Here is a 27,799-nt window from a genome sequence, read left to right on the forward strand (position 1 = left end):
TGTTTTTGAAATGCTGCTGTATCCGCCTAAAAACAGTTGTCGTCATCAGTGTTTTATCAATTTATTATTTGTTTGGTCTTTTTTCATTTGTGCTTTTTACCATTTTGCAGAGAAAATAAGAATTCCAGTCTGTTAAAGATTAAAATGTGGTGAGAAACAACAGACGGCTGCTCTTTAGATTCACAAACAACTCTGCGTCTCACATCTGTTGACTTTTCATCCAGATATCACAGAGTACACACAGTTTAATCACTTCACTGTACGTTGTGTTTGTTTTAGATGTTCTTGACTTGTTCATTATCAACACAGTGACTAGATTCTGTCTGGAAGAGTTGGTTGTCTTGTTTTATTCTTGTATATAACTATGAATTATTATAAGATGTTTTATTAATATTTAAGTATAGTTTATATTCTATGAAACTATAAAACATTTTTTCCTACCTCGCTCCGTCGTGGAGGCAGCGCTGCTCAGCAGAGACAAACTGATAAACACATTCAGGATGTGACCAAGAAAAATCATCTCAGATCTGAAACCAGAAGTTTATTTTCTTCTTTTTTTAAGTTAGAGGAACTTTTCTGTATATTAACTGAGTAAAACAACTGAAAAAAGCAATATTGTCATTCCATTAAATTCTTTTTATTCATCTGAAATTAAGATTTCAGTTTTTTAATCACAGAAACAGAATTTATTTCCATTTTAGTATTTTTCATTAGAAGAACATTTGTGCACAAACTAAATAAAACTAAAGAGAAATTAAAAAAGATAATAAAAGAAACTTCTCTTCATTTTGTCTCTGTTGAAAATCGAGGAACATTTAATCATGTAAATATTCTGTAATGTGGATTTTAAAGCACAAGATTTATTGAAACACACATTTTAAGAGCCACTTACCTGCGTAAATAAAACCCTAAAAGCAAAAGAGATCTCTAAAAGTAAATCCAGGTCCAAACTCACAGGAGCAGCGGTACCTGACACACCACACAGAACCTCAAACATCAACCAGAGTCCGATCAGAAGATGAACAGAGAGAGTTCGACTGTCTGGAGCAGCGAGCGCTGTGTTGCTGCTGTGATTGGTCAACTCGTTTAATCATGTTTGTCTGCACACAAAGACGTGATTGGTTGTGACAAACGAGCGCTGCGTCCTCTGAACACTCTGCACATGTAAAGATTAATTGCTCTATAAAGCTCCTATTAAAAACTATAAAGTGAATTTCAGAAGGTCGTTTACTGTGTTCAACAGGGAACGTTAAGAACTGACACCAACTTTTCCAATTACTCAACCATGACAATTATTTGTATTATTAGTTCCAGACATTCATTCTTAAACCTTTTATCTACGTGGTAATTATGACACGTTGCTAAGAAACACAAATGCAGTGCTCAGTTTTGTAGAAAGTTTATTTCACTTTAAAAACACACAAAACAGTTTGTATAAAGTCCAATTTAATATTTATATTTCCTCTGTTTTGGAGGGAAGATGATTAAGAAAAGTGCATAAAAGTTTATTTACTTGACACATAATAAAAATTTTAATCATTTGGCAATTTGCAATTACAAATATAGATATAATTTTGGTTATAAAAACACAAAACACAGAAAAACCAAGGCATTAATGGTGTTATATTTGTGCTTAAAAAAATACAATCAAAAAGACCCTAATTCATGTTTTAATTTGTAATTTATGTCACGTAATGGAAACACACAAACACTGATTTTAACTTTGACAACGACAGGCTGCCCTTTAGCTTCATGCTAACACTGTAGCATAAAGCTGTGTTGAATGAAAGCGATGAATCTTAAAACCATCAGCTCATTAAAAAAAAGTCTCTCGCTGTTTTCTTCCACTGCTCATTTGCTTTAACGGAGAATCAGCTGTTTGAAACACGACTTTATGAAACACGTACATTGTTTTGATTTGCGTCCTTCAACCTGATTTCAAACCTTCACTCATCAAACAATCAACCATGAACACAAACAACATTTTGGTCGTGATGTTCCCATCACTTCTTGGGTAATCGCCCAAATATCAAACAAAATGTTGAACGCCTTTTTTCCTTTATGTAAAAATCAAACAAATAAAAATAATGACGATACTGTATAAACCGCTGTTGGACAGTGTGCAGGCGCTCCGTCGCTACTTGTCACCACAGGTGGTGCAGAGGATGTCGTTGCCCTTGGTAACGAAACGCTTGTTGGACAGACTGAGGGAGCATCTCTTACAGTTGAAGCAGTATTCGTGCCAGGCGCTGCCCTCGTAGTTCACCACGTTCACTCCTTTACCGAAACCTGAGGAGAGACGAGAGGTAGAGACCGACCTTCAGACCTGCCACTACAGACTCATCTGTATTTTAGAGCATCATTCCCAGCTTGGATTTAAAGCTACCTGTGATGGGGTTCTGGCAGCCGCTGCATTTCTTGGCCACAGAGCTCTTGTAGCAGTCGACGCAGAAGACCTGGTCCTGGTGGTTGGTGAAACTCGTCCCTGCCAGAGGCTTCGAGCAGGAGCTGCACACGAAACAGTGGTTGTGCCACGGCTGGTCCTGGTAGTTCACTCCTCCAGAGGTTATAGGCTGGAGACGGAGGGAGGAGGAAATATATTAATATTCATGTGAGAGTCCTTTTTGTTTTATTGATACAGTTGTGTGCCTTTAATGCAACTAAACAACACATAGATCTTAAAATGCTAAGACGTGAGTTCATGTGTTGGTACCACATTTAATTCCACTCCAGTCTCAAGTTAAAAAAGATGACCTTGAAAATGTTTATCTCATCAGCTCAGGTGGTTCATGTTCAACTCGTGCTTTTAGGAAGAAAAAGGAAAGTCGTGTTTTCTAAAAGAAAGAAGCAAACCTTTTTGCAGCTGACGCAGTGTTTGGCAAACTTCTTGTCGTAGCAGGGGCTGCAGTACACATCGGTTCCTTTGGAGAGGAAACTCTGCGATCCTATTGGTCGTTTACAGTGGTAACAAGTGAAGCACTCGTCGTGCCACGAGTTGCCTTTGTACTCCACACTCTCTGTGCCTGCAGGAGAGGACAGGTGGGGAGATTTATTAGGTCAGAAAAACAGGTAACGAGGGGAAGTCGTGTCTCAGGATTCAGGCTCAACTTGACTGTAAACTCTAAATTCCCTTTATAAATTAGAAGATTTTCTCTATTAATTGTATCAGTCAATAAAGTAGCCAGTCTCCCAAAACTTCTCTGCTCACATTTTAAAGTCAGAGTTTAAATCTGTTGTCCTACCAGCCAGGATGGGTTTATAGCAGCCGTGGCAGCGCGGAGCGTCCTCCTTGGAGCAGCACTTCCCACACATGATGCGATCATCCTTGGTGCTGAAGGGCTCTTTGGCCAGAGGCTTGTAACACTTTGCACAGCGGAAACACTCCTCGTGCCAGAACCGGCCCTTGTGGCTGAGCTCCTGATGGAGGAAGGAGGGATGGAGGAGAGTCTGACGACAGGTATGTGGAGAGAACACGGACCTGATGACAAGTACATGATGATAGACGCACCTTTGATTCCACAGGGATGGGTCGATGACACTCGGCGCAGTTGTTGGCGCAGAACTTGGTGTGGCAGCGGACGCACACCGGCTTGCCTTCGTTGCGGACGAACCTCTTTCCCCCGAGGTCCTCCCGACAGTAGAAACAGTGTGAGCTGTCGGCCATCGTCACTCTGAGGGAGACTCAGAGCTGCAACTGATGAAGCAAGACGAGAGGGAAAAGGTAATGATGAAAACAGCGCTGATTCATGGTGGCAAGTCAGATTTATCAGAGTTGTTTGGTCTATAAAATATCAGGCTGCATGTCTGTGCTTCACTTAAACTTCTATCAATAAACAAGAAGACTAAAGACAATCAGCTGCTCTCCAGGTCTGAGAGGTTTACCTGAAACCACCACATGGAGGCGCTGTTGTCCCACTTGTCCCACCGAGCAAAATAAAAACATTTAATATTTAGTTCTGCATTTTGCTGATAAGATTCCCTCCTCTTGAGTTTTAAATGTTTGTTGTGTGACAGAACACAGCAGCCAGGTGCACGTATCTGTTTCTGTGTTACGTTCACGTCATCACATCTTATCTCTGATCAAACAGCTCGTACAGCTGATAACTTGGACCATGAAGCTGACACAAGTCTGGATCCTGTTTACTGAAGATCTTATCTCATGTATTTGAATCAGATTCTGGCATTTTCACATACACACCCCTGCCAAATCTATTTTATTGGGAAATAAAATACAGTTTGCGTAACACAGTGTGGAGTTTATTGTTTCTAATCAGCAGGTCAAGAAACTAATTTATGGTAATTTTCAGTGTTTAAGCTCCAACTCAACTTGTCTCAGTATTAACATTCCAATAATATGATATACTAATGTCACACTATCATGATGAACATTTTTATTTTCCATAGATTGAATTATGCTCGTCTGTGTTCAGTAGTTTGCATGCAGGATTTGGACTTATAATGGAGTTTATTTTTTCATTGTGGTAGTTTTACTTGAGTAAAGTATCTGATTACTTCTCATCGTTTACCTTCAGGGCATATTAACAAGTTCCAAAGCGGGACGACAGACTGAGACTGATTACTGAGTTCTCACACGACAGTCCAGAAGAAGAAAAACAACGCACACACAAACCTCCCAAACATAGACCCAAAATCACCACGTTGGTCATCAGAACTCCATCACAGAGTCGTGATTACAGGGTCAGAACTTCAGAGGGTCAATAATAAACAACATGACGGCAGAATCACAACTACACAAACGGGAACGTCGACGAACACGAGTCTGTGTTTCCCACATCAAGTTCACGCTGGCCGACCGCGAGGAATTCTCCAAAAGTGCTGCGAGAGAGCTGTGTGTGTGTGTGTGTGTGTGTGTGTGTGTGTGTGTGTGTGTGTGTGTGTGTGTGTGTGTGTGTGTGTGTGTGTGTGGTTGTGGTAGTGTGTGGTTGTGTGCGTGTGCGTGTGTGTGTGTAAGGTGAACACATGAAGGAATGCCTGGTATGACTTCTGTGGTGAGATCTGGAATTTTGACAACTCTTTGACAAAACCTCCACACACACACACACGCACACACACACACAACCGCACTCATGCATGCACACACACACACACACACACACACACACACACTCCACCTCGTACATGGACCACTCCCTAGCAGACCACTGAAACCTCAAACTATAGCGTTCACCCTCCCGGTTGGAGCAGCATGTCAGCACAGATTCACGAGGAAGTTCTGGTTTTGGCCCGGGTCCGATGTTACCACAGGTTTTGGCTGCGTTCACAAACATTCAAATCCTCCTCCTTGTTGTGACTCTCTTTAAACTCTGAGCTGAAATAACAGATGGATCAAGTATTCCTTTTTTTTCTGGCAAAGTGTCCACAGACGTCCGTCACAGGTGGACAGTTTTACGTCCTCTCACTTTGTGAATGTGGAAATCATTATGTGAAGGTTTTGGCATAAAAATAGATTTGTTTTATTTTAGATTTAAGACATGAGCTTCTATTTGTCTGACTAGTCCGTCCTTTTTTGGTCTCTAGCAGCTCTTATACAACACTGTGGGTCACGCCAGCATTCATCTAAAGGTGCACTCTGTAGTTTTCAGCAGAAGAGAAAGATCTCCATTAAATAAACTCTCATGACTGAATAAACAAACTGACCCTAAAGAACGACAAACCTTCATACTGTTTCACTTTGTTTGTATGTGGCGGACCCTGCCACCCTTTGGGGATCCTGATTTTCCTCTGAGACCAGCTTATTTATTCAGTGATGGAAAATATAAATATATCTGAGTTTGTTTTATTCTCTCATTAATATTGTAAATATTAAAATTCTGAGTTTGAATTTCTTCTTCTTCTTTAAGGGCTCATTTTTACTAAATTTGGTTTTGAAATAAATACAGCTCTGGATGAAGCCAGGCCGTGTGGCTGCTAAACGCTAACCTCAGCATGCTAATGTACTCGCTAATACCATTCTGATGTAGGGCAATGCTAACGTGCTGGTACCAAGCAGGAATACGACTGACCTCGTTCACTGTTTGAGTTCAGTAAACTAACACACTGATAACTAGTTTTGCATGTCATGAAATATGACACAAACTGAGATTATGACTGGATTAAAGTCTGAGAAGTTATTACAATTCATTGCAATGGAAACGAGGATGTTTGTATCACATTTAGTGCAACTGTGACAAATGTGAATCTCGTGTTGGTGCTACAGGAAAATTAAGGCCTCAGTAAAGTCAGCAGGATTCATCTTTCCAGGATCAAAAATCAAATGTTGTGACAGTCGAACAGTTGATATATTTCAGTCTTCTCCAGTTCGGTTGACTGACAGACGTTGTTGTTCCGGCAGCTTCTTCTAGTTCAGCCAGAAATATCATGTGCAGCCTGAACAGTGTGCAGTTAAACAATGTGTCTTTGAGTTACGACTCGGTGGATATTCTGGGTTTTCTTTACATTTCTCTCTTCATTCTCTGCCTGCAGATGTAAATTCTGACCATAACTCATCGGCAGACGACAGAATTCGGCTGGAAATTCCTCTGAACTTTGTCTTGTAGCAACAGAAAGCTTGACTTATTTTAAAACCAGATAGTAACAAATGGTAAACAAATCTTCCAGGTCTGAAGAGTGAAGCTGATCCCAGATGGCCACTGGTTTCAAAAAGAAGTCTGATTGTATATAAGCTTGTGAGAAAATTACTCCTCACTTGATTTATTGCCTCTGTTTCCTACTGAGTGAAGGTCTCAGTCACTGATTTCAGGTCTTCTTTAACACAACATGATTTTCATTTAGTAAATTCTGGTCCTGCTTGAAGTAAACAGACGATGTGTTAAGTTGTGTTTTAAGTCGTTACTACGGCAACCGGTCAGGATGGCGGTGATGCAGTGGAGCGATGTCACTTCTGGCTCCAAACAACCAACATGTTTTCTGCTGTGAAGCCAAACTCGGGCTTCAGGATGGTCGTCCACAAACCAGAGAGTGACATCACAGCGGTGACGTCCAATATTTTATGCAGTCTGTGTTTAAAACATCTATTTTTTCCCGTGAGAGAAAAACTGATGATTATCACCTTCAGTTTAACAACTTGAAACATCGTTAAAATATAAATATATTTTTGTAAAAGCATCTTAAGCAGCAGTCAGAGCGACATGGGACGCCATCAAATAATTAAAACCAACATTGTTACATAGAATTTACACTTTTAAGTGGTCAGGAAGGAAATAAATCTTATCAGTCGCTGTTAGCACAACATACAGGAAGTGAAAGATTTAAACAGTCCACATATTTGAGTTTGTTACCCGGAGCCTGCTGTGTCTGAGGTTAAAGGTGCTGCTGTTCATAAAGCTGATTAAATAACTTCTTTTGTGTTCTCGTCTCCTCGGCAGACACGACATCATGTGGAGAGGACATCCGTCTTCCTTTCAGTGACCTGCTAATTCATCACTTATTAACCGAAAAACCAGCAGCTGCTTTATTTGTTGAGTGGGCGAGGTTACTCATCCGTCAAGTCAAGCCAGCTGAAGCCAACGCCTGGTATTTACCTTTTATTTTGTATCTTACTTCGTGTTTCTCCAGAAGCTAGAGATGATCTTCTGTTCTCTGTTCCTGTCTTTTCTTGTTTTCCCCTCCACTGGCAGAGTCGTCCACACCTTCATGAACTGCTGTATGTAGAGCAGGCGGTACTAATGCTCGTCTACCAGCATCTAGAAAATGTTATCTGATGGGAGGCACACAATGGCTGACAGGAAGTGAGCCAGTGTCCACACACAGGTTGCGTGAACATAAATCACACGGTGACGTCAGGCGGCTCTGAGGACGCTGTTGCAGCTTGTTTTTTATTTCTCTCGCAACAAATGTTCTCGCTTTGTCACGGCACGACAGCACGTATACATCATTTTTTTTTCCCTCCTCGCCGAGCTGCCAATACAAAACTTTGTTTGATCGCCATGGAAACAGTGAAATGTGAAATTGAAGTTGTGTCACGTAGTTAAAGCTGCAGCCAACGATAACTGAGTGTGTTTCTATTAATCACATTGTGGTGACGCGAGTCTGTTCGAGAAAGTCACTCATAAACCTCCCTGAGAGTAAACTGTTCCATCTCATCGTTAAGACTCGGTTTTTGGTTCGACTACGGGTCGGGGTGCGTGGTTATGGCTGCAGGATAACACTGCAGTTACTCTACATTTTCCAAGAATTAACAGGAATGGAGTTTTGTGACGCCGAGTCACAGGATCCAACAAACGTTTCAGCCACTCGACTGTTACAATTACAGCTCGGCTCTCTTTCTCAGAAACCCCGACCTGCGAGTCTGCAGCAGATCTGTGGTGTAAAAATAAAACGGGGAGCGGTGACATCACGCGATGTGGACGAGAGCAAAATCACACACACCCGAGAAAGAGACGGCGAAATGAAGAAACGGGGGAAATAACAGCCGGGAACAAACTAAAATAGTGTATATTGTTTTTTTAGAGCGTCTGCATGTACCCACCGTCTGTGTGTGTGTGTGTGTGTGTGTGTGTGTGTGTGTGTGTGTGTGTGTGTGTGTGTGTGTGTGTGTGTGTGTGTGTGCGTTGGCATTAGCTTATCGCTGAAGAATGTGGTGGAAAACTGAGAAACAGGAAGTCTCCGTCAGAACGGTGAAGTTGGCACAGAACTGACACACACACACACACACACACACACACACACTGTGCTCTCTCATGTAGTGTCTATCACTCGCTGTGTTTACGTTAACGTCTGATTAAACGCTGCAGATTCACAGACTGTACACCCGGCTGAACTCTGTTACAGTCCGTGTGTGCTGCAGGTGTTGACCTCTGCCTGCACGCAGACTCTGACAACTCTTTAATCATTGACTTGTTACGGCCGCCAGTCAACAATGTCTCTCTGAGATATCCTGGTAGTTCAAAAGTAGACGTTCTATTAATCCTGAGCTGAGTTGATTCCAACAAATGTCTGTTCAGCGTGCCTGCTAATCTACATTTCCTCCCATTGTGGTTCTAATGTAGATATTGAACAAAGTGCCCGAGTCACGCCTGGAGGACCCGAAGTGACCTTAACTACAGTACAGTAGTGAATGAAGAGAGACCACACAGATGTTTGACAATTTAAAAAGATCATTTTTCAGCCGAGGCTTGGTTCACAAGGTCAAACAAGTCAGTTTTATCTTTTGACTTGATAAACGACATGTTGGGGCTCATTAATCTGAGTTTACAGGACAATATTCACTTTCATTAGACGTGTAAACAGCTGAGTAGGAACATTGTCCTGCATGTAAACCTGGTCACTAAGATCTCCTCCACCTCTTCCCTGTGAGTGTCTCTTATCGGATCATGAGGCCCTTAAGGCAGATTTGTGATTTATCATATTGGGCTGTATAAATTAATAAATAAATACTTGACTTTAGCCGTTTCACTGCACACAGTCATTTTGCCCGTCCTTCCCTCGTTGAGTCCAGTCACACTAAGTCAAACATAAATACACATCAGTATTTGATACCGAGCAGCGAGTTCAGATAAACATTTGTGCTCCGAATCAGCCTACAAAAGAAAGATAATTGTTGTCTTTGGCTCTGGTCGGCGAGCCACATTCCAGACGGTGGAGTAGAGCCGATCAGAACAGATCCGAGTCGTGTAGAGGGAGGCAGAAGAAACGCAGCATGTCCCGCTGCAACAGAACCGACGTGATGGGTTTACCAGAAGCTGCTGGGGAGTTCTACGTCAACCGACCTCACGTTGTCTACTCTCCTCTCTCCTCCCTCTCTCCTCTCCTCCCCTCCCGCCTTTAGGAGAGCAGAGCAAGAGAGAAGAGAGATAAAGAGAGAAGAAGGTTCTCCGAAAAGAAAGAAAGAGCCAGACTGAAAGATGGGGAGACAGAAAACAAAGGAGAGAAAAACGGATTCGACGATAAATCTCCCTCCCTCTGTTCTCCCTCCCTCCCTCTCTCCTCTCCCTCCCTCTCTTCTCTCCTCTCCCTCTGTTCTCCTCTGTTCTGCCTCTCCCTCCCTCTCCTCTCCCTCCCTCTCCTCTCTCCTCTCCCGCTCTCCTCTCCCTCCCTCTGTCCTCTCCTCTCCTTTCCCTCCCTCCCTCTGTCCTCTCCTCTCCTCTCCCTCCCTCTCTCCTCTCCCTCCCTCTGTCCTCTCCCTCCCTCCCTCTCTCCTCTCCTCTCCTCTCCCTCCCTCCCTCTCTCCTCTCCTCTCCTCTCCCTCCCTCCCGCTCTCCTCTCCTCTCCCTCCCTCTGTCCTGTCCTCTCCTCTCCCTCCCTCCCTCTGTCCTCCCCTCTCCTCTCCCTCTCTCCTCTCCCTCCCTCCCTCCCTCTGTTCTCCAGTCAGTAACTGAGACGTCTTTCAGAACGGAGCAGCTGACAAAACTGGAACCCTCCAGCAGCAGCGATGTATGGCTAATTTCCATTATCATGAATATCTATGACATGGTGTGTGTGTGTGTGTGTGTGTGTGTGTGTGTGTGTGTGTGTGTGTGTCCTCTGTAAATCTCCACCCGACAAAATCCCTGAAAATCTCAGTTTCTGTCCATTTTTCAAGATTCTCACCTCACCAGCGACCGCACCGAACTGAACCATTTCTAAACGAATGCCAAACACGACGTCTGTATAAAATAAAAGGCCTGTGCATAAATTTCCCCTCAGGGGACCAAACAGACCGTTAGTTTAACTGTTGGACCGCGAGGCTGAACGTAGCCACAGACGGGCTCCAAACTACAGGAAAAACCAACACAGTCAAGTGTCTCTGAAGGATTTCGGGCCACAGCGAGTCTCAGAACACGAGGCCCAGATCACAAACTGTCTTTAACGCCTCAGAGATAAAACACAACTCACCAAATATATTAATGCTGCTGTCACATCAGCTAGATTCTAATATGGTGACTTCTTAGCAGTGTGGGAAATAACACTCTTGTTTCTGTGTGTTTAATATGAAGTTACAGCCAGGAGACCTTTAGCTTAGCTTATCTTATCTTATCTTAGCATTAGTGATGCACAATAAATATCGTGCTTCTGGGGAATTTATATTATTGGTGAGTGATACTGGAGCCGATAACATGAAGTCAGATTGTTTTCATTGACTTAATAAATGCAGCATCCACACACTCTGGTTCTGAGACAGCAGGTGACCGTTTGCACCCTGAAGTCGTTTTATAATCCACAGATTAAACCAAAGAAGAAGAAAGACGAGCAGGACGCACTCACGGGTTAAACCACGCAGACCGTCTGCTCAGAGAGTCAACGAGTTTCAACACGACAAATCAAATCAAAACTACAGAGTTTTAAATCCCGCTCACTGCATCTCTGCATCTCTACTGTCCGCTGCACAAAATGTGAAGTTATTGGTTTTCAGTTTAATTTTCGGTTAAAATATTCTAATATCGATACACACGTTTCTTGAAATTAAATCTAGTAATAATAACCCTGAGCATCTTTTTCTCAGATGCCAATTATATAAATTAAAACATATCTGAGACATTTAAACATGTCATCAGGCTCCTGCTGCCTCTGTTCTTGTAGACGTCTTGCAGGCTGAGATTCCTCGAGTATAAAGCGCTCTAACTTTTACTACCTTTCCTCCACAAACCAAACAAAACCGCTTTTGTTCCTTCGATTTCACAACCGCAGACCGACACATCACAACAGGCTTTAATGGCCGCAGGTCGGAGATAACACACTGCCAGGTTTCTTAATCAGACTTCCCTTATTAACTTGTCAGAGCTGTAAAACTCCACTGTTACTTCCTCTGATGGAGGTGCGGAGCTGAACACTGAGGAAACACAGCGACTGTATCACATTTACATTCTCTTCATAAAATCACAACACGCAAAACACAACAGGGAGTTTCTCGACATGAAGTCAGACAAGTTGCATAAAGTTTTATGAGCCTGTGATGTATTTTATGGGAATGAGCTCATGGTAATTTCTTTAACATGCAGTGTGTGTGTGTGTGTGTGTGTGTGCATACTGTCTGTGCTTTTGTGCGCGTGTTGCTGGAAAAACTGCAAATTCATCATTTCGACTGTTAACATCAGACGCTCGGCCCTCAGATGACATTTTACCCCGGTTGCAACAACACTGAAGGCGTTGGTTATTTCACAATGTCCAGCATGTTTCCTTCCTCTTCCATCGTTCATTTTTGGTAATTTAACTGACATCTTTTCATAAACGGAGACAAAAAAGGAAATCTTGCTTCATCTTAAATGTTGCCGTCACATGTGATCTTTTAAACCTTAAACTGAGACTTGTTTTCTTCGTTGAATAATGCATTTATTTTGTCTGTAAAATGTCAGAAAAATGATGAAATTCAGTCTTTCGCAAAGCTCAAGATGACATCATCAGATGTTTTGTTTTAGCGAAGTAAAGAAACCAGAAAATATTCACATTTAAAAGGAGAAGTTCACCCAAAATTGAAAGTTCTCGCTTTCAAACCAAAGTTTCGTTCACACAGCAAAACAGAAGTGCAGCATTTAAAAAAACAAGAAAAAATGAATAAATAAAAACATTAGACGCTCCATGCAGCTCGTCTAAAGGACGTTATTTACACAAACAGCACGCAGTAGAGCTCAAGAAGCACTTCAGAATAACATATTTTTGTAACACTCTTATGTTTTAAATCAAGTCCGCGTCCTCTTCAGTTGTTTAGCAGAACTGTTAAGCTCCAGAAGTGTTTTGTTGGACGAAGCTGCTGCCCACTTTTCATCAGCACGAGGAGAAAATAAAGAGCCTATTTTCAATTTGGGGTTTATTTTCCTTTTTAAAAGGTGAATATTTAATTTTTTACTAAAACAAAACATCTGAGGACGTCAGCGTTTCACGATTTCTCTGAATAACAGTGAGCAGACTGAGACTGAACTTTCAATTTTGGTTGAACTTTTCCTTTAAGAGGCTGGATTCAGGACAGCTCTGACTTTTTTTTTACCTTAAAAAATATTAATATAATAAATAGTTGATGAGTAATTGATAAATTGTTGCAGCTGTAATGTGTCAGAGAGACGGAGGTCAGCTGCAGGTATCGATCCTGAATTTATACTTTACAGCCTGCAGAGACACAACTGAAGCCAGATGCAACACACACACACACACACACACACACTCAGGACAATGAAAAATAGCAGTACAGGAATTTTAATCGTCCTCTGTGATGCATTTTTTGCCTCAGTGGTTCCATCACTGAGCGAAAAAAAAGCAGACTTCCTAACTGGAAACAGATTTCAGGAGCAGCCGAGCTTCTACAAGTCAGCATGTAACTGTAGCTCACACACACACACACACACACACACACACACACACACACACACACTCTTACAGGAGACTGACAGACGGACAGCCAACGCCCCAGACAACTTTGAGGCTGATTTCCTGTCCGGTATCAGCACACAGTTCTGTGAGGTGGATGTTTGGACCGTGTGAGCAGCAGTTCGTGCTGCGTTCAAGTGATCCCACATCTGGATCTATGACCTTATAATAACGCTCACATAATAACAGCTGGGCCGGAAACATAATAGGTAAAATAGATTTAGGAGATATTTTCAGCAGGCGTCATAAAATAAAAAAATGTTTAAAAACCTGTTTGCTCAACAGACTCACGGCAGAACTGCAGAACTGGTTCGGTTGGTCTAAAACCAGTTTGAGAGGAAACCGGTTCTGTGTGACACAGCGGGGCTCAGCAGGAAGCTTACCGGGTTCAGGGTGACGGCTGCGGCGGGAGACAGCGGCTCTGTCCGGGCTGTGTGGAAGCAGCGGAACTCCGCTCGAACCGAACCCTCACACGTTTTAAGTACTGCCGTCTGCGCCTGCGTCAAGCTCCACACCAGGCAACCAGGCGCACACCGGAAATACGATGTCTTGCCGTCAAAATAAAAGAGTGCCCGGAAAAGAAGCGGGGTGCTTCTCGCCTTCAAAATAAAAGTGACTGTTCGAAGAGGAGTGTCTGTAAATCATGTATAAATTAATTTCACTGAATATCAATAATATAAATTCAATTCCATAATGTAATTATTAGACAGGCACTTGTCTTTTCTCTTTATAAAGACATGTTCCTGTTTACATTTTCTTTTTTATTCTCTCTATGTTTGTTTTTGTGTTTTGTGTCATATAAACTACTGGATGTCTAAATTTCCTTCTGGATCAATAAAGTATCTATTATTTTATTAAGTTGGTGGTTAAAACATTTTTGTGATGGAAGCACGTCCCAACATATTTCACATATGATTAATGATTGATCGATGAGTGATCTATTGATTTAAAGTAAGAGTAAAGAAATTACTTATGAAGTAGGAACATTTTTCTGAAGTCATAAAGAAACATTTAAATTCTAGATCAATTCTAGACTTGTGAGCGCTTTCAGTTGCATCTACAGATGTTGTCATGGAGTCTCGTCGACCTCGTTAGACTCTGATTGTTTTCTCAAAGGTGGAAATTTTATCTGAGAATTGATATGAAGAGAATTTTGAAGCATGAATGACTGAAGAGATCGAAAATCAAATACAAATTGCTGGAGTAGCCTCATGATATAGAACAAACCAAGTGAAGGAAAGTAATAATGAGACTTGTTGTTTTTGAAATGTTTTATTTTTTAGTACACTTGCAAGATGTCCGACTGAGGAAACACTGTTAATAACTACACAGGGAGAAATCAGGACTACACGAGGAAACCCTCCGATTATTTTCCTCCTCAACAGAAGTTCACATTTATTTTCAAAACATTTACATAAAGACCTTTTTGCAGATGTATTCTTCACAGATCGTTAAGTTTCTACAGACAGTAGAAACATAAACGTGTTCGTGTTTTTAGTTTAAGTTGTGGTCGTTATTGTCATGTTACAACTGTTCCTTCAAAATTCCCATATAAAGTATATATTTATATATGAGTGTCTTTATGATTTAATTGCATTCAGACAACAAAGGATAATCAATGGGTACCTATCTGAAAGAAAGAAAATGTAGATTCTCTCACGTCCACATCTCTGGATGATTATGCACAAAGTCGTATTAAAAATACTGCTTAAAGATCAAAAAGACAACTCGTGTGCACCTTGACACAAAACAAGCATCGACCCCGACTTCATTTCTACCTCAGTTATAAAAATCTGACCTTCTCAACAGAAAAAAAAAAGGAAAAACAAGGATCTCTTCTGTAACGAGATGCCTCAGTGCAAAATATCTCACTGAGGTGGAACAGAACAGACGGGCTGAGCTGCAAAACCAGGAGCAGAAAAAGACAAAACTGCATCAGTACAAAGTTGGTGGTGTCTTCCTGTAGTGTAACTGTCACCTGACCTCATTCACTGTGTACATAAACTATATCAGCAGGTGTCGATGTACAGGGGCCTCGTTTATAACAGTGTTTAAGATTTAAATGGAGGTTAAATGGACTCGGCATTCTACACCGTCGTGCAACGTGCCACGTTTATACTTTAACTTCAGATATTTCCTGCAGTGTGTTTACATTTGATTATTTAAAAAAAAAGGGATTCTAAGAATGTTATTTGTACCTTACGCACACGTGATCTATAAATCCCCAAGTCAACCTACATTCATGACATCTGCCTTTTAATTTGACCTCAAATAATGCCAACACAAATGAGTGTTTAGAGTGTTTAATACTAATGGATCAATAGAGGAAATCTAAGTTACAGATGAAAGAGGACTGAGATCACTTTAACATATCGTATGAAGAGTTGGCACCAGAAGCAAAAAGGATGTAGGTCAAAAAGCAGATAAACGTCAAGTGGAGAAAACGCCTCAATAACCAGCAGGAAAGTCACTTCGGTCAAATCTCGACTTTGTTTAAAAGCAATGTTTAAAAAAAATAAAACAACATCTATTTCAGACTTAAATTAATCTGAAGTACGTTTTATAAATAAGGTACGATAACAAAATAATCTTGTTTCATTAAACTTCAGCATCACTTCATAAAGCAACTTGCACTTTTGATAAAGAACAGAACACTGTTCTCAAAATATTCATATCCAATAGCATATTAGTGATACTTGTTATTTCCTGTTAATCAAAGCACATTGTTTTAGTTTGCAGTACTTTGAAGTACAGTTGCACTACAGGAAGTCACCAAATGGCCTAATTATGCTTATTAAGTATTCAAGAGAAATCAAAAGGGTCATATAAAAATCAAGAAAGATCATCTTACTGCACATTTGCAACTCAAAATATATACAAATCTACATTAAGTAATTGAATTTCTGAATAGGCACTTTAATTCATAAACAGTTCAGCCAGCCCTCAGTCATCTTTGACGACACACCGTCACAAAGACACGGCAGTTACTTTGTTTGTTTTTTTAGTTTAGAAAAGAAGATTAAACCAGGTGACGACAGAAAACCCAGAAACAGACTTTAGCCCTAAAAACCACATCAGTAGATTTAGACAATTCGGATTTCAGCCACACGTACACACACACACACAGTCACACACACTTGTAAAATACACACACAGGGAAGCTCTAGTTTCCACGTATAAAGTAGAAGCGTCTGCTACAGTACAGAAGGAGATATTAAACATGCACACATGATAAAGAAGGAATATCCAACATGACTCCCCTCCTGTACAACGTAGCCTGTTCGGGAAGAGTGGTAGTGCTTTCGGCATTTGAACGGGGCAAGATGATCACTAATGTCACACACACGACAAAACAATAAATAAATAATAAATAACAAAATAAATCATTACATAAATAAATCAGCTGTTAAATAAATAAGTTAATGGGTGAAAAGATTGATCAAGAAGAGAGAGAAGAGGCAGGCAGTGCTAAAAATGACGCTTGTTTGAGTTTTTGGCCCAATAAAGATTAAATTCAAAACTACAACTGCCTCCGTCACAGACATCGCCATCTTTGTGTTATTAATTAATCAATCCTCTCAATTACTGAGCTTTGAGAGGGAGGCGAACATACGAGACGCTGAGCGATCTGAGGATGGGTAAGTAAGATTAGTAACTGTAGTGTAAGTGCTCTTTACCAGCTGTACCAGAGCGAAGTGAACCGCCCTTCATGTTAGAGATACTGTCGGTCATTTCACAAGGAAGCTAGACAAATACAGGTCCTGAAGTCAGGAGCAACTCGCCTCACAGAAAAGAGTAAACTGCATATGAAACGTTTAGGAATGGCCCCAGAGGTGGAGCGTTCAGAGAGCATAGATAACAGCACTGGCAGATCACCACAGTAGTACAAACTTAGGAGCAAATACCACGTAGCCCCATTTTTTTTTTAGCTTCCTCAAACGGTTGCTAAATGTGCATCTTGGATGAGTTTTAGTAACCTTTACAACTCGAGGTGCACTTGATTCACGGTACCTTACTTTACTTGTAGTGCATTCACATTGGAGATTACAGTTATCCAACCAACAGGTGAGTTAAATCAAGCAAGCCTCAAGTTTGTCACGAAGCTGAGACTAGTTTAAAACCACGTTAGACAGAAAGGCTTTCGTACGCAGCAGTTTGTCGTCTCAATCAAAAACCCAAACAAATCAGACGCTGTGGTTTTTGAAGTTGAGAGCGACAAAGTGCGAGCCGTCTTACAGTCTGTGCCTGCGAGGGTCGGAGCGGGGCGGGGAGGGCGGCGGCGGCAGGGTGACGGTGATCGGGGGCTCGATCGGGTCATCCATGGGCAGGACCAGGCGGGTGCCCCTGATTGCCACTTCGTGCTCCGCCAAGGCGAGCTCGTGATCCAGAGCTTCGTCGAAAGGGCCTCCCCCGGTGCTGGCGGTGGAGGAGCGCTTGCGGTTGATGGTGCGTGATCCGGACGCATCCGTGCTGACTGTGACGTCGGCATACATGGAGCTCACGCTGGCGTCGTTCAGGATGAAGTCCGAGTCGTCGTCGTGGAGCGGGCCTTCGTTCTGAGGGGGAATAAAGAGAGGAGGATGAAAAAGAAATAAAGACCGCCAACTTATTTTAACACAAAAGTTTATACGCTGCTAGGACTCAAACATCCGTTGAGTTTTTTCTTAGATTAGATAAAACATGCATGTACATCAGTGACATTAGTAGCATATTAGCGCTTTATTTATCATTATAAAGCACTTATTAATGCATTAGTCTGCATTACCATATTCTCAACTAGTAGGCCTTTAACCAATAGTTTTCCTTCAGTAACCTGCTAACTGCTGCTTATTTATAGTCTGTAAGGAAGTTGATGTGCATTCAGTAAAATCAGCATTTGTAACTGCTTGTCTCAAAACTTTTCCTTTAGTAACAAAACGATGAATGAAAACAGTTTCTAACCAACTCTAATTACGTCTTTCTGACTCAGAATGTCTCCCGTCCTGTATTGAGGCCTTGCAGTCCAGCCTGGGTTCAGACTGTGAGCTTGTGTCCGAACACACAGCGGCTGAATCCTCGGAGGAACGACTGGCAGCTGATGTTGTGTTTAGGTGCAACAACCAGCCAGAGAAGCCACAACTATGGCTGCTCCACCTGAGTTTAGCTGAGCAGCTGCTGTAGCATCAGTTATAACAGAACCTGAGAGTATTCTCTTCTCTCCACTGGCTTCAGTAACAGTTTGATTAACTCCTCCACTGGTTGATCTGAAGTTGAAGTCTGACAGACAATGACAGGCGGAGGGTTCGTCCAATCACCTGCAGAGTATCTTTTGAAACTTTGTGTTCTTTTCCTTTGCAGATGACACAACCATCATCTACGAGAGCACCTGAAGCATCAGGTAACATTCTTCTGACTATCCATTAAAGCAACATTATGTAACTGTTTACCTTAAATAACACATAACAATGTTATGACATAATGAGTTTTGTTTGAAGTGAGCACCTACATCACATCTGACCAATTTATTGATTGCTTTTTATTTTTATTACAACTTTTTTTATTTTTGTGATTAGGATGAAGAAAAAGATGCTTGAGGTCGTATAAAAACCAATTAATTCAATTAGAAAAGTTAAGAATACCGCATCAATTTAAAGTATAAAGATTAAAGTGAAACTGTAAAATATCCTATATCCATGACATATCTGTGTCTGGAGTGTTTGATCGAAGCACAATCAAAGAAATTGTAGCAAAAAATTTGCATATATCTGTTGAAGTATAAATATCTGTATTTGCTACTCTCTAAGACTGGTACTGGCATCAAACCCAGAAATGAAATATCTGTCAGGTTCCACTATTAAGTACTTTATGATGACTAATAAAGAGCTAACATGCCACTAATGTGCTGCTAATAAGTAATGAGTTAATGATGAATACATGTCTGTTGTGTTACATAAATTTCAAATGAGAATTGGTCAAGAAACCCAAATATCAAACTCACGACTGACACTAATCTTCTGTAAATGTAAGTATAAATATATTTCAGATGGTGTAGAAGTTGCACATCAGGCTTTTAAAGAATATAAAGAAGTGTTTGTAGTCTGCTGTGTGTCCGAACCTCGTAGGCCTGCGGGCTGGTGAGGCATCGAGCCAGCGGGCCACAACAAGCAGGCAGAGTGGCCGTGAGAGGAGGACCGCTGTGGGTCAGGAGGGGCTTCAGGTAGCTGGAGAACGAGCTCGTCAAGGATTATCAACACCTTTATCAGTCAAACAATTAAAGGAAACTGTGCTGACTCTGGTACGTCGAGGGTTCAAGCTACAAAGAACTGAAATGACGTGTTTGATGCTGGAGAACTGTAAACCTCCTGAACACAAAGATGAGGATTGCTGCATATTTCTCAGCTTGTAAAGAGCCCCCCCTGGTGTCCATGGTGAATATAGCAGCCACACTTCTGAGGACAGGCTCTTAAATATGTGATCTGCGGCTCAAAAGGATACTTGCGGTCAAAGTTATACCAGATCCTAAAGGGCCAGGCGCTCTCATGTTTGGTGTTCCTCCGCTGTGACCCATCCAACACCGCAGAACTCTGCTGAGCACAAGATTTCTTTTAATAACTTAAACATTTGGTGTTTTTTTACATTTTTTTATGAGATTTCAGTCTGTTTTTATTACTCACTGAGGTGTCTTGATCAGAGTCCACACCCACCCTGAAGGAGAGAAGGTAGAACCAGTGAAAAATATTCAATAGGACAGACAGAAAGTCAAAATACACACCAACAGATGCACGGTCTTACGGTATGCTCATGAAGGACAGCATGGGCATGGTGCCGCCGCCACAGACCCAGACAGTGAAGAAGACGATCAGGAGGGTGGTGGAGAACATCATCTGACGGGCGTACGTCGCCGTGTCTCGGATGGAGAGCGCAAATGTCATCGCCCCACGCAGACCTGTGGGCGACAGACAAAACAGGACAGCGTATTATAAAAATATATTTATAACTCGCAGCTGCACATTCGTCAGTAAGCTCACGTATGGTTCATATGTTCTGCTGTGGGTTCAGACACTGAAACACCTGCAGAGACATTTAGGGGATTTCTATTATTAGGTGGTTTCATATGTAAATGTCAGCTGACGTTGGGGCCGTTATTCACAACATGACTGTTTCTGAGTGGGAGTTGATGTTCTAGACGCAGACTCTGAACACAACATTATCTAGGCTAATGTTTTTTAAACTCCAGGCTCGGGTCTGCTCTGTTCCACTTTGCTTTAATGGAACCAACTCCCAGGTGAGACGAGTCATTTCGATTTGTGCCTCAGAAACTTAAAGGACTTCTGAGCACACAGTTGAGAGTGTCTGAGGGCCGTACCTGCAAACATCATGACGTGCTGAAAGTTGGATCCGATCTTGTTCTTGCGGCCCAGGTTGAGCAGGAAGGACAAAGGGTAGATGTTTGCTGCCCGGCCAAGAAACACGGCAATCTACACAACGCAGGAAGGTCAAGGACACAACAGGCCCTCTGTCCTTTAAATGTGTTCCCTTACATAATCTTTCAAATACATTTTCTGTATGAATACTAATCAACTGCTTTAAGAACTATGGCATCATCAAAACATTTACTACATTTCTGGGAGTCAAAAGAAGAAGTGGTTATGTGGAACAACATTCCTATCTGATTTCTTTGTGTGGCGCTTCAACACAGTGAAGGATACAAAGGCTCCGATAATGAACAGAGGGTTGAAGACGTGTGACTGGAAGGAGAACAGAGTCAGACCCATGTAGGAGAAGATGAAGTTCTCCGCCAAGAAGTTCAGCAGCTCGAACAACTGAAGGGGAGGACACACACAGAAATACACATACTGTAAATAATGAAACCGAAACGGAAAAGTTCACGTCACTGTGGGGAAAGTTTGATGAGAAACTCTCTTGTGGCTAAACTTTGCATACATTCACTTCGCTGGAATTAGTGCTGAAAATGTTAACGGTCTTGTCAAAATGTTATATATTCACCACTTTTACTCTGTGTCGGAGTTTAGATTCTAAACCAAACATCGACGGGAAAGCTTCTAATTTCAATCATCACAATCAAAAGCAGGATCAGCAATTCTCCCATTATTGTTTTCGCCTGCCTACTTGCACACGTCCGAAGTAAAAGAAAAACACTTCACAAGATGTTAGGTCACTTCACTTCTGCAAAGATCCTTGTTGATCTGTCTGAACAGATGAGAAACTGAGTTTTGTAATAAACTGGATTTCTATATTCTCTTGTTGAACTAGCCAAACCCAAACCACCAGGATAAAGTCAACCTGTTGTCGTAAAATACCTGCATATTTTTACAGAATTAAAAAAATGTAAATGACAGTTGTCAGGGCAATAAAACAACGATCTCTTCATCGTTAAATAAAGTTGTAGTTATTATAATGAAATTGTGACATTAACACAGGGAGTCAGATCTTGAGGACACGTGACCTGCAGTGTGCAGAATATATAGTTCATTTCAACTCAGTCAAACTGTAGTTCAGATCCCATCATCACAAGCAGTGCTGCGCTCACCTGTGGCACTAAATATTATTCAGCATCTGATCTATTTTCAGCAGTAGATGAAACACAGCAGTATTCGGGGGAAACCGCTCTGTATCTCAGCACAGTACAGACATCAACTGGTGGATTTCTCAGAACGTTTTGCAACTTAACAAAAATATGACTCGACATTTGCACAAGTTCCAAAGAAGCATGACTGTTTCATTACTTCCTCCCTTCTGTTTATTGTCAATTCAAGGCATTTCTCTGTTGTAATCTCTTCTGTGTTGTTTATAGAATCACCAATATAATAAAAGATACAGTATGTGGTTACCTGTTTGGACCGGTCCTGAGATTCAGGGGAGAGATTGTTGAAGGTGTAGTGAGCCTGAGTGATCCCACAGAACAGCACAGCCACTACGCCTGAAGGAAAACACAGATTAGATGAGATCTCAATCAAACATCTCTCTAAACATACTGAATTATTAAAACAGGTGGAGACTGAACTCAATTAAAAAACCCGATGTGTCTGGTGATATTCTGCGTTTGTTATTGTTGTCGGTAAAATCTGTCTTACAATACTGTACGAGCTACATCATCACACAGGGTGAGACGGCCCAGAATTATAAACACAGCTTGTTTAGTTTAAATTTAGGTCAATCAACATACTGTACAGAGTCCTGATGCTGGTAATAATCAATAGAGCAAAAACAAGTTTATTCATCTGCTGCTTTAAATATTGAGTAATGTTTGCTGAAACAACAGTGACCAGCAGTTTTAACCAGTAAACAAATCCTTCGTACTACTTCTACTTCTCTCAAGGTTTAGGAGAATATCACACCTAATACATGGTGTGATAAACCAACATCAACAGCTTGAGGGGGTGTTTGAGAGGGGCTGATGTTTTGCCCCGTTGTCACTGACTCATCCTTCTTCACTATCTTTATTACTAATCTTGTTTTCATTTTTAGGTGATTACTGGAACTGACCGAGAAGAAAAACCCAAGAGAGGTAAAAGATATCTGCGCTACAGATTGTCTATTAAAACTAGATGAAAACAAAGAATAATTAAATAACTAAAAAGCCACTCCAAGCTCTGTATATTTTTGTCAAACATTCAAGTGAGATGCAAAACAGTTGACTGTTTATATTGCCTGGCTGAGTGCTGTGTGTAGGCGTACCTGTGAACCCGCAGGCCTCCGCCAACAGAAAGGTGCTCCAGGACATGAGGAAGAAGAGCGCCGTCTCCAGCAGGGGGAAGTCCCTGAGCTTCGTGAACTTGGTCACGTGACCAAAATTGAAAGTCAAGGAGCAAAAACAAAGAGGCGACACATCCACAGTCAACACGCAGCCCTCACAAGTGAACACAGAAACACATCACAAGCCAGTTTTTCTGGTTCAAATGCAACTCCGAGGTGCTTATATACTTGTTCAAACAGCTCGAGAGCAGCTGTTTTAAACTCTGCTGTGTCATTCTGTCACTGCTTATGAACAGAAATGTACATGATGTGATGATAAGAAACCGGTGAAAGGATATGAAAGCAGTCATCACTCCAGTGGCAACGCCGAGCGCGAAGGATCCACTGAAGACACCCAGAAAGATGCCAAAGGATTTCAACAAGGCCATGGCCTCGAAGCTGTGGCTGTTGTCTCCTGCAGGCTGGTACGCCACGATGGAGCTGAGTGACGGAGAGAAATAAAAAATCATAATTATTTACATGGAAAAAGGAAGTAGACACTAAGAATCCAGAAAGGGGAAGTAATCAAATGTTCATGCTCACATTAAAACACAAAAACAGAGATTCTCAAATCAAACCTGCAGAAACCCAAATCTCCAGTCAAGTGTTTTTCTCATTTTGTCTAAATTTAGAGGTTTTTGTTTCCCCCTTAAAAAATATCATGCAAGACCTCACACACGAGGACTGGAGTTGGGTTTTACAGTCATAAAAAAAGGAAGTTGGGGGTCTTGCATGCTTAATTCTAAGAGGATCTTGGATCTCTCAACACCGTTTGGTTGATGTCCAATAAGAGTGCTACAACTTTATGAGGAGCGGTGTCCAAATTAACTCGAGACCAACAAAGAAAATCACTCGCACTAATATTCAGCAGCAATAAAAGCATTTGACACACAGATTATCAGATTGTCTTCTGGTATTTTACAGGGTCTAAAGGACACAGACAAACCAAAAGAAAAGGTTGCATTGGCAGCAGGGTGTAGGGAGGGTGGAGATCAATCTAATGGGTGGTGGCTCAAGGCTAAAAGTAAAGATCTGCATCACATCTATTCAGCTGAGATGATGAGGTTCTAACTCTATAACAGCCCACCAGACCACCCACCCACCGGGGAGTAAATGTCTGGTTGTCTTCCAGCCATTCCTCCGCCCTGTCTGGCCACACTGGGCCATCATCACCTGGGGAGAGCACAGCTCCAGCCCCCCGTCTACTCTGCTTCTCCAGGCGGAGGAGAACACTGCATACATACATACGTACGTACAGGTGGGCGATGAATGACACGGACAGGTGAAGGAAGGCAAGCAGTGAGATGACAGGGAGCGATGTTAGTATGATTAATGTACAATCATGTGCAACGAACAACACACAAAGATGAATTTGCAACAGCTTCAGTAGAAATTTGAAGGGTGGGTTCACATTAAATTCACAATATATATGAACATTTAAAGAGTTACTTAAAAGTTCCATTTCTCATACTATTCTTAGTTGAGTGAGGAGGATCTGCAGTCCATGTTATGTGTGAAAATGTATTCTGAAGCTCAACAGAAGCTGATATTGGGCTACAACTGTCCATCAGACAGAACAAGCAGTTATCTTCTACAGTTCAGTCGTCCCCCTTGTTTAATTTTGTATGAAAACACTGTATAGGAAAACAAAAAGCTGGTTTTGTTGATTTTTTATTCTTCTATGCGAGACAGAACGACATGAAGGGATCTATTCATGGCAACTTTGGACCGGGGGAAGATGAGTAATAACTCTTGAAATGTACATACTGTTGCTGCCTGGGCTGTGTGTGTTTGTGTGTGTGTGTATGTGTGTGTGAGAGAGAGTGTATTTCTGCAGTGTGTTATTTAATGCTTACGATGAGAGGACGATGGCCACAGCATCATTAAGGACGCTCTCCCCAAAGAGTAAAGCATACAGGTCCACGTCTACCTTCAGCTCATTGAAGATAGCCAGCACTGTCACTGAGGCACAGAAGAGAAAAACACCTCAGAACAGGAGTGCAGACTTCTTAAAATGATGGAAAATGTGGGGAAGAAAGAAAAGCGTGACTCTGGAAACCGTGTTTTCCGTCGCTACCTACCCGGGTCTGTTGCTGAAACAATGGCCCCAAAGAAGAGGCAGTCAGTGAAAAAGAAATCACCCCCAAGCTGGCCTATGACTTTCATGAACGACACAAAGCCATACATGATCAGCCTAGAAGGAAACAGGGACACAAATCAGTTAAGACGCTGGCAATGTAGGGTAAAAATGTGGGTTTTTTAATAACACAAAGATTTACCCAATGACAAAGCAGGATATGACCGTCCCCATGAAGGCGTAGGCCAGGATGGAGCCTATGTTTCTGAAGAAATGTCTCTGAGACAGACGAGGACAGATTTATTACAACAGAGGTTTTCTAGTACTGTGCTATATATAGACATATATCATTATAATCATAAAGATATCTCAAAATATCGTAGTAGTTATCGTGACAAGTCCATTAGTGCAGTCAGTCATTTCAACCCTCTCACCCTTTTCAGACTGTAGCCGGCGTGGAAGATGATTGGAGGCAGCAAAATGTTGAAAAACACCTCTGGGTCAAAGGTCACCTGAAGACAGCAGCAGGTTATGAGGTTATATAAATATTTTAAGTTAATTCCCCACATCCTGAATCTGACACCAAACATCAGCAGTACCATAGTGTCTGTTTGTGTATGCTAACTAACAGATCAACATATCATTTAAATGCCAACATTTTTACATTTACTATACAGAGATTATGTTTAGATTTCATCTCAGCTGCTGACGATCCTTCAGTTTATCTATAAGACATTTTTAGAGCCTGTCAGCTGGTTCTTTTCATTCACCACCTCAACCCTCCATCTGTAACCCTCTTGCCTTTCTCAGCATCTCGTCGTCCTGCACTTGGTGACCTTTGCCCCGGCTGACTTCTCCCTTCAGAGTGTACTCGTAGAATCGCCCGCTGACGTTGACCAGCAGAGTAGCTGGACTGGCGTTGACAGCACAGCTGAGGATCACGTCACTCATGCTCTGCGGCACGTGGACGCCGAACCGCAAGATCACACCCACCAGCAGGCCTGCAGGGAGGAGAGGAGGAGAAGGCAAGTTAACAATGTTTACAAAGACAAAAATGCAAAAAGAAATGAAAAGCCAGTGTATGAAAAATCATCTGAGGTTGCAGCAAAATAAGGCGATATCCGACTTATAACACCTGATCTGAGTTATCTGGGTGTGCTCAATACTTTAATTAGCTTGTGGTCTTATAAAAAGTAAATTTTTCTGAAAGAGAATTGAGAACAACTGAAAGGGTTAGTTGATTTTAAACTATGATGGAAAGGACATTATGCTCGTTGTCAGGTTCATTAGTTTATTTTCAGGTTACTACTTGAATAAGTTTACATTTTCCAACAATTTTCACTGCTACAAGTCTCATAAAAAGTACCTAAAGTCATACTTGAGTAATGGATATTGTGTTAAGTGAAATTCACCGATATGAATAGGACTCAGCAACAATGTACTTGTATCAAAAGTACAAGTTAGAGCTAAAAACACATATTTTTATACTATGGGTCGACCGATTACCCACCAGGACCAAATCTTCAAATGAGACATTCAGCTCTTTTCTGACAGTCATAATTTGTTTTCTTTTATTCTTTCATCGGATTGCCAATAAAAAATACATTAATTTATGTATTCTTAAAGGTGTACTGTGCAGCTTTGGGGAATATACTGTACTCAGAAGAGAAACGCCTTCATTTATTATATTTTTTATGCCTAAATAAAGTGAATAATCAAGCTTAGCTTCAAGGACAACACAGTTTCATCCATATTCACTTTGTTTATTATTGGCGGACCCTGCCACCTTTCTAGCTTCGGATACTTATTTTCCTCTGAGGACAGCTTGTTCATTCAGTTGTGGAAAGAAAATACTTAATTCTGATTTTGTATTATTACCTCATTAATGTGGTTTCCTCTCCCAAACCACACAGTGCCCCTTTAAAAGTAACTAAAGTTATCAAACACATGTTGTGAGTAGAAATGCGTACACTGTTTGTGGAGTGGACTGAAACCTCAAACCTGCTCTTGAGTATCGTACTTGAGTAAATTTACTTAGTTACATTCCATCAAAGGCTCTTACCAGTATAATCTCGTATCCTGTTGTATGTTCTATGTAGTGACAGAAGACACACAATAACAAAAACACCACAATTCCACATTCCTTGTTGTTGCTACTGACTATCAACAACACATACACACCACCACCAGATCAATACTACTCTAATCTACTAATTAGTTACTAAGGTGATCGGTGCGCTGGTACATAAGCAGGCAGCCTCCCTCGTGCAGGCCTACCTGACACCTGAGAGACTAAGCTGTCAAATTAACGCTAGCTTAGTGGTTAATGTTGTGAAGCTAACCGCATCATTAGCCCAGCTAGCATGTCGTTCTGACTGGCGGACACGACCGTTAGCTAGCATGAGAGGGCTCACCATAGATCATGGCGAGTCCCGTTTCGTGCAGGAACCTGAACCGCCGGTGCTTGAAGAGCCATATGGTTAAAATGGTGAGTGTTAAGAGCATTATGAATATGAGCAGGTTGGCACTGTCCTGTCGGTGGCTCTCCTCAGCCATCCTCTCCGTCGCGACGTTGTCCATCGCATTGCTCTCTCCGCGGCTCCCGACGAGCAGGAATGTCAACAGAAAAGGCAGCGACAGGAGCGCTTTGGACGGGTTAACGTCGGGAGAGCGTCTCGGTAAAAGTCCCAT

General features: G+C 41.6%; 2 protein-coding genes and 1 long non-coding RNA gene across 6 annotated transcripts; 1 reads left to right on the forward strand and 2 right to left on the reverse strand.

The window, feature by feature from the left end:
• Positions 1 to 1,602: 1,602 nt before the first annotated feature.
• On the reverse strand, positions 1,603 to 13,797 carry LOC115594632 (four and a half LIM domains protein 1-like). Of its 4 annotated transcripts, none has more exons than XM_030438833.1 (6): positions 13,680 to 13,797; positions 3,509 to 3,694; positions 3,243 to 3,417; positions 2,854 to 3,023; positions 2,387 to 2,573; positions 1,603 to 2,289 (listed from the first exon to the last, which is right to left on the reverse strand). In XM_030438833.1, exons 2-6 carry the CDS (start codon positions 3,662 to 3,664, stop codon positions 2,138 to 2,140), a joined length of 840 nt encoding a protein of 279 aa, XP_030294693.1. In that variant the 5' UTR covers positions 3,665 to 3,694; positions 13,680 to 13,797; the 3' UTR covers positions 1,603 to 2,137. The 4 variants fall into 4 exon arrangements, with proteins under 4 accessions (XP_030294693.1, XP_030294696.1, XP_030294694.1 ...); XM_030438836.1 differs by having other exon boundaries at positions 3,509 to 3,691; positions 13,680 to 13,773; XM_030438834.1 differs by lacking the exon at positions 13,680 to 13,797 and adding an exon at positions 7,542 to 7,709.
• Positions 3,586 to 13,716, forward strand: LOC115594634 (uncharacterized). The gene is made up of 3 exons (XR_003986530.1): positions 3,586 to 3,721; positions 7,386 to 7,533; positions 13,582 to 13,716. It is a non-coding gene; the product is annotated as an uncharacterized LOC115594634 (long non-coding RNA).
• Positions 13,798 to 14,552: 755 nt separating the features above from the next.
• Positions 14,553 to 27,799, reverse strand: LOC115594477 (sodium/hydrogen exchanger 6-like). The gene is made up of 16 exons (XM_030438567.1): positions 27,523 to 27,799; positions 25,910 to 26,109; positions 25,543 to 25,620; positions 25,311 to 25,387; positions 25,113 to 25,225; positions 24,888 to 24,993; positions 23,331 to 23,472; positions 22,975 to 23,080; positions 22,128 to 22,216; positions 20,985 to 21,098; positions 20,642 to 20,753; positions 20,068 to 20,221; positions 19,950 to 19,980; positions 19,771 to 19,859; positions 19,391 to 19,496; positions 14,553 to 17,852 (listed from the first exon to the last, which is right to left on the reverse strand). Exons 1-16 carry the CDS (start codon positions 27,797 to 27,799, stop codon positions 17,529 to 17,531), a joined length of 2,118 nt encoding a protein of 705 aa, XP_030294427.1. The 3' UTR covers positions 14,553 to 17,528.

Source organism: Sparus aurata, chromosome 13 (genome assembly GCF_900880675.1).
Source record: "Sparus aurata chromosome 13, fSpaAur1.1, whole genome shotgun sequence".
Classification (NCBI taxonomy): domain Eukaryota; kingdom Metazoa; phylum Chordata; class Actinopteri; order Spariformes; family Sparidae; genus Sparus; species Sparus aurata.